Source organism: Osmerus eperlanus, chromosome 27, assembly GCF_963692335.1.
Source record: "Osmerus eperlanus chromosome 27, fOsmEpe2.1, whole genome shotgun sequence".
NCBI lineage: Eukaryota > Metazoa > Chordata > Actinopteri > Osmeriformes > Osmeridae > Osmerus > Osmerus eperlanus.
Window position 1 is genome coordinate 2,734,055 of NC_085044.1, and position 6,554 is coordinate 2,740,608.

The 6,554-nt window shown below is 48.5% G+C and overlaps 1 protein-coding gene across 9 annotated transcripts; it reads left to right on the forward strand.

The window, feature by feature from the left end:
- The first annotated feature begins 172 nt into the window (after positions 1 to 172).
- On the forward strand, positions 173 to 6,548 carry LOC134014037 (core histone macro-H2A.1). 9 transcript variants are annotated; one of them, XR_009929015.1, is made up of 8 exons: positions 173 to 286; positions 1,553 to 1,731; positions 2,222 to 2,328; positions 2,739 to 2,936; positions 3,339 to 3,449; positions 4,389 to 4,488; positions 5,043 to 5,133; positions 6,132 to 6,221. XR_009929015.1 is itself a non-coding variant. In XM_062453862.1 (7 exons), the coding sequence occupies exons 2-7, from the start codon at positions 1,560 to 1,562 to the stop codon at positions 6,254 to 6,256; spliced, it is 813 nt and encodes a 270-aa protein (XP_062309846.1). In that variant the 5' UTR covers positions 173 to 286; positions 1,553 to 1,559; the 3' UTR covers positions 6,257 to 6,548. The 9 variants fall into 9 exon arrangements, 7 of the variants coding, with proteins under 7 accessions (XP_062309846.1, XP_062309851.1, XP_062309852.1 ...); XR_009929016.1 differs by having other exon boundaries at positions 5,043 to 5,129; XM_062453862.1 differs by lacking the exon at positions 5,043 to 5,133 and having other exon boundaries at positions 6,132 to 6,548.
- The last annotated feature ends 6 nt before the right edge of the window (positions 6,549 to 6,554 follow it).

Here is a 6,554-nt window from a genome sequence, read left to right on the forward strand (position 1 = left end):
TTATATAGGACCATACATAAATGGACTGCATGACCCCAAAACAGAAAAACGGTTCAAAAGTAGATAGGCTACAATTTACATAATTGTTTACATTATAAATACAAAATATAAAAATGTAAATAAATTAACAAGTCATTGTTATTTTTGTAAATGCCGGGCAAGTAGGTGGTCTAGCCTGCAGACCCTAGAAACAATCTGCAATAAAGCGCTTTTAATGTATAGGCGGTGACAGTGAGTCAGTCAACCAAGACCTTGGCGGTGCAGATTGGAAGCGCAGCGGCAAAAGGTTAGAAATTTCATGCTGTTTCAATTCGTTCATTTTCAGAAGTGCAACTGACCACAATGATAAAGCAGTGCTCACTAGGTTCAATAATATTTGGTTCGCTGTGGATTCTGGGAGTTGAGGACGTTGCCCAGGCTTGTTACCGGGGTTGAGAGAAGACAGTAGACATATTGCTGTTTTTTTTCTGTAAGTAATTCACGTTGGATTTGAAAAAGGTGTCCGTTCCACTGCCAGGTGCTTCTCATTTGTATATATATATTTTTCTGTAATCAGTCATGCTGTGACGTTTTGTGAATTTCGCAAAACGAGGCCGAGATTATCGTGTTTTTAGGAGCCTTTAGTCAACTGTAACTCGCGGTCAATGTGACATAACAGATTTACAGTAAAACCGGAAAAAACGCATGGCGATCTAGCAATATTTTTGACTGTGCGTGTGACAGTTGCCTTATGACACCCCAATAGTCCGTTAAATCCTCACGATACAGGAAACGCGAAAGGCTACATGTGTAAGCGACACGTGATTAAATGGTTATTAGACGGAAATCGTTCTGAAATGTCTGTTGTGTTCCGGATGTTTTTAATGCTTTAATTCAAATGTCAAAACTTGTGTTTACCTCCAGAGCTTGTGAATTCATATGACGATACCATTTTTAGTTTTTGATTAATTTGTGATCTGTTTACCACAGATCAGAATCAGTGTTTTGTAGATTTGAAATCTAATTCGAAGTGCAACAATGCATGCATCTTACTGTAGGCCTGAATGTAATGTATAGTCTAGCTATAAATGTCATATAATTAACCATACACACTGCAGTGAACGTTTATCTGGCCAGTTTATTCTCTCACTCGTGACAGATACAATTATCTAAACACTGTAGTCAAGTAGTCAATCTTCCCTCCAAATCCTTCCTATAAGCAACACATTTGATTCTAAATACACCAACACACACACGTTGCAATATTAGTAAAAGGTTTAGCAGTCTAACCAAACCCCTGAGCTCTCCCCAGCAGTCTCACCTCTGTCCCTCCCTCTCTCCATCCTCCCTACCTCCCTCCCTCTCTCCATCCTCCCTACATCCCTCCCTCTGTCCATCCTCCCTCCCTCTCTCCATCTTCCATACCTCCCTCTCTCCATCCTCCCTACCTCCCTCTCTCCATCCTACCTACATCCCTCCCTCTCTCCATCCTCCCTACCTCGCCCCTCCCTCTCTACCTCCCTCTCTACCTCCCTCCCTCTTTCCTTCTCTCCCACCCTCCCTCCCTCCCTAGCAGCACCATGTCCAGCCGAGGAGGCAAGAAGAAGACGACGAAGACGTCCCGCTCCACCAAGGCGGGGGTCATCTTCCCGGTGGGGCGCATGCTGCGCTACATCAAGAGGGGGCTGCCCAAGTACCGGATCGGGGTGGGGGCACCCGTGTACATGGCTGCCGTCCTGGAGTACCTGACAGGTGAGGGGACTGGGGGGGTCTGGTCTCTTTGACTGTCTGTCTGTCTGTCTCTGCTTGTCTGTCTCTGCCTGTCTGTCTGTCTGCCGGTCTGTCTCTGTCTACCTGTCTGTCTCTGCCTGTCTGTCTGTCTCTGCCTGTCTCTGTCTGTCTGTCTCTGCCTGTCTGCCTGTCTGTCTGTCTGCCGGTCTGTCTCTGTCTACCTGTCTGTCTCTGCCTGTCTGTCTGTCTCTGCCTGTCTCTGTCTGTCTGTCTCTGCCTGTCTGCCTGTCTGTCTGTCTGCCGGTCTGTATCTGTCTACCTGTCTGTCTCTGCCTGTCGGTCTGTATCTGTCTACCTGTTTGTCTCTGCCTGTCTGTCTGTCTGTCTCTGCCTGTCTCTGTCTGTCTGTCTCTGCCTGTCTGTCTGTCTGTCTCTGCCTGTCTCTGTCTGTCTGTCTCTGCGTGTCTGTCTGCCTGTCTGTCTCATTCTGATGGCTTGTCTGCTCTTCCAGCTGAGATCCTGGAGCTGGCGGGAAACGCAGCGCGAGACAACAAGAAGGGCCGGGTCACCCCACGCCACATCCTGCTCGCCATCGCTAACGACGAGGAACTGAACCAGGTCAGGCGCGACGCCCTGCAGCCCCGCACCCAAACAGCCAGGCCCTCGACCGAAGTAGCATTCAGACTATCTGTGGCTCAGAAGTGACTTATTGAACAATCCTGTTACTGACACTGCCTCAACATGACCTACCTATAACTGACACTTACATACTAGTTTCTGATACTGCATTTAGTCATTTTGCAGACGCTCTTATCCAGAGAGACTTACAGTAAGAACAGGGACATTCTGCCCCGAGGCAAGTAAGGTGAAGTGCCTTGCCCAAGGACACAACGTTATTTTTCACGGCCGGAAATCGAACCGGCAACCTTCTGATTAATAGCCCGATTCCCTAACCGCTCAGCCATCTGACCCCTATATACTAAACAACATACTTACCTGTATTACCTACCTGTGTGTCTGTCGAACAGCTGCTGAAGGGTGTGACCATTGCGGCGGGGGGGGTCCTGCCCAACATCCACCCCGAGCTGCTGGCTAAGAAACGGGGGTCAAAGGGCAAACTGGAGGTGGTCGTCGTGCCTCCCCCGGCCAAGAAACCCAAGACGTCCGGGAAGAAGGCGATGGTGAAAAAGCTGAGTGGCAAGAAGGCTGCTGCCGCAAAGGCCAAGGTGGGTCAGAGGACGTTGCGCGAAGAATCTAGGTGGCTGAGCGGTGAGGGAATCGGACTAGTAATCCGAAGGTTGCCAGTTCGATTCCCGGTCATGCCAACTGACGTTGTGTCCTTGGGCAAGGCACTTCACCCCACTTGCCTCGGGGGGAATGTCCCTGTACTTACTGTAAGTCGCTCTGGATAAGAGCGTCTACTAAATGACTAAATGTAAGTTGGATTTTAACAGCAGAGTTTGCCCATGCCAAGGGGATTAACCCAACTCCAAAACATCAATATCAGACATGTGTGTGTGTGTAACAGAGAGAGAGAGAGAGAGAGAGCTTGGGATGGAATCGGGTTGCCATCCCCAACGGCGTCTTGTACATGTTCCCATGGTTTCCGTGTGTTTGTGACCCGACAGAAACAGGCCGTGGAGGTGAGCAAAGCTGCATCGGCAGACAGCACCACGGACGGAACCCCTGCCGACAGCTTCACCGTGCTGTCCTCCAAGAGCCTCTTCCTGGGCCAGAAGGTACCCACAGACGCCCTCTAGCGCCCACGCAACCCCAGAGCTAACTCGTTAGCTGAGCTAATGCAATGCAAAGGCTAACATGCGGCTAAGCTAACAGAACCAAAAAGCCGACACGTTGCTAAGCTAACAGATCATTAAAGCCAGTTCTGTTTTTTAGCCCCACCAGCAATACTAATGACTGCATCGTGTGTGTGTGTGTGTGCGTGCATGTGTGTATACGGTAGCACTCCCTTGCCTCTCCCCTATGCTATATAAACAGTAGACAGCTTTGTGTTCTTCGGTAGGAGATACTGCTGATGTCACAGAATACCTTGGGAGTGCGTACATTAACCGAAACTGCCTGTACATACTGAACTACTGTACACAGACAGGTCAGGCAGGTCTAGTGGCACCGGTGCTTCTGTGGAACACCTAACGTGAGAATGTCTTTATGCAGGGTGCTAAACTTTACCCACAATGGCCAATAGAGACAGAATGCAAGTAGAATCAGTGGAAAGTATTCTAGAACAATGTGGCTACAAGTTGGGGTTCTGTTTTGGAATGCCTCAGTGTTCTAAGAGTTCAGTGCTGGAGCAATCACATCACTGCATCTCAGTAAATTCAATGGGCCCTAATCCGGTTTGTTTGTGTGACATCAGTTTTATACAATGCATCAATAACCTTTTTTTCCATTAAGTTAATCATTCTCCTAACCTCGCTGGTTTCATGTCTAAAGGGCCTCTTTCACACCTCAAATCTCCTTTTAGATTTCAGTCAGATCGGGTTCCGTGATTGGTTATTCAGATGCTATCTATATACACTAACAAGGCTACTGGGATCTTCCAAGGAATGGTGTGAATCCTATCTAACAGCTTTGCTTCCTTCCTTCCTCCTCCCCCCGCATGACCCCCTTCCCACCCCCCTCCCTCCCTCGCTCCCCCCCCCCCTCCCTCGCTGCAGCTCAACCTCATCCACAGTGAGGTCAGTAACTTGGCTGGCTTTGACGTGGAGGGGGTCATCAACCCCACCAATGCTGACATTGACCTTAAAGACGATTTAGGTGAGCTTCCTGTCCAGCTCCCCATGCAGGCCCGGGAGACTCCTTGAAAGCTCAGTGCAACTGTGGCCCCACCCCTCCTCGCAAATATTAAGGGCTGCACTGGAGTCCGAATCAAACACACGCTGAATATCCCAGTGTCCAGTCTGTGTATTTGATCTTGGTTCCTGTGTCACTGGAACAAATAATATGTTCCAAATGAAACGAACCAATACTATTTCTATTCTTACAGTAAACATAAATAAAAACACAAAGGATCCAATTGTGGCGTGCTTGTGCCAGTTACGGCTTTCAAGGATTCGACCAATCCCCCTTCGGAGCAGCCGACTCCTCCCCCTAGCCTGTCATGGGTGTCAGTGCTGGTTCTCTCTTTCCCGATTGGCCAGTCACAGTTCCGTGGCCGACGCCTCCTTCTTTACCTAACCCGGTAAAGAAAGAGAGACCTCACGCCCTCCCTCTCCTCTCTTCGCAGTTTTTTCCTCATGTTTCTCATCCTTCGTTCCCGCTGTTTTGACCACATGTTGTTTGCTTGTTGTTATTGTTGTCGTTGTCTGTAGTTGCAAGTTGTGCAAGCCAACATTTCCACCGTTGACAGTGATGCTGTTGTTCACCCGACCAACTCTTCCTTCTACACCGGAGGTCAAGTAGGTAATGACCACCCTCACCGTCCCTCCCCCCCTTATCCCCGTCTACATCGCCACGGAAATCCAACCTTGACCCCGTCGAAGCGCCCCCTAAATGCATCTTCTTCCTGGTGTTCGAACACGTCTCGACCAATCCCAGATCACCGACCTCGCAGTCGTTAAGAGTAGAACTCTTGCCACAAGAAAGCTAACTAGCTAATTATTGTTTATGAAAACAAACTTTAATTGAACCACCAATCTGGACCTAACGATCTGATACTTGACAAAGATCCGATGTGACCGTTACTGAATAATAACAGGACCTGGCTGTGAAATGTGTTGTTGAAATTAAGTTTGAAGACCATGCTCTGGTGCTTTGTGTTCTTGTCTGAAAAGGTTTTGATTATATTTAATAGCTTCTTCACACATGTGCCTGGCCTTCTTCTTTGAACTGGTTTGTTGTTGTGGCCGGAAAATTCTGATGTGTTGGCTTCATTCACCTCTTGTTCTGGGTCTGGAGTCAAACCCACCTCACCTCAGGCCCCGCAGAGCCTGGGTTCTCTTTAGGGTTCTGTATAGAACTGGGTTTCCCAGCAAGAGCCTGGGTTCTCCATTGCGCCTGGGGTTTCCAAAAAGCTTGGGTTCTCCAGAAAGAGAGAGAGAGTCTGGTGTCTGTGTTGCACCTGGGTTCTGCAGAGACAGAGCTTGAGTTCTCCAGAGAGAGAGAGAGAGAGCATGGGTTCTCCAGAGAGAGAGAGAGAGAGAGAACATGGGTTCTGCAGAGTGAGCCTAGAATCTTCTGACAACTTGGGTTCTCTAGAGAGTTCCGGTGCTCCAGAGGCCCTGAGTTTTCCAGAAAGATGTGTCTGTCTCAGTCTATGTCTCAGTCTATGTCTCGGTCTATGTCTCAATCTGCATGCCAGTCTGCATGCCTGCATGTCCGCCTGCCTGCCTCCCCATCCCTTCTCCCCCTCTGTCTGTCTGTCTGTCAGCCCTTAACCACCCAGATGATTTCCTCCTCAGGACAAGCTCTGGAGAAGAAGGGAGGGAAGGAGTTTCTGGATGCCGTCGAGGAGCTGAAAAAGAAGAACGGCCCCCTTGAGGTCGCTGGAGGTACTGCAGGCAGGCTGACTGTTCCCAGTTTGTGATTTCATTTAGGGCGCACTTGATTTAACGTAACCAACACAATGAACCAATGAGAACAGTCTCAAGAGGGCAGGTGGGCAAAGGAAATCAAATACATGTTCAAATACCTTTCTGAAGTATTTTCCGTATGTATTTCACCGGTGTCTATGAGGAAACCTCACACCCTTTTGACACAGAATGAAGCATAGTTTAGTTTTACTGTTTGGATCTTTACGTTGGTTCTTTAAACATATTACAACATACCCTTGGATTTTAACGATCTTTCAGTGATCGCACTTTGATTCAAGCCCACCACACACA

Excerpts from the sequence above, each read along its gene's own strand:
- LOC134014037 (XM_062453862.1), top strand. The coding sequence starts at position 1,560 with ATGTCCAGCCGAGGAGGCAAGAAGAAGACGACGAAGACGTCCCGCTCC. Across the intron at positions 2,329-2,738 it reads ACGACGAGGAACTGAACCAG|CTGCTGAAGGGTGTGACCAT; the intron begins GTCAGGCGCGAC and ends TCTGTCGAACAG. Across the intron at positions 4,489-6,131 it reads TGACCTTAAAGACGATTTAG|GACAAGCTCTGGAGAAGAAG; the intron begins GTGAGCTTCCTG and ends TTTCCTCCTCAG.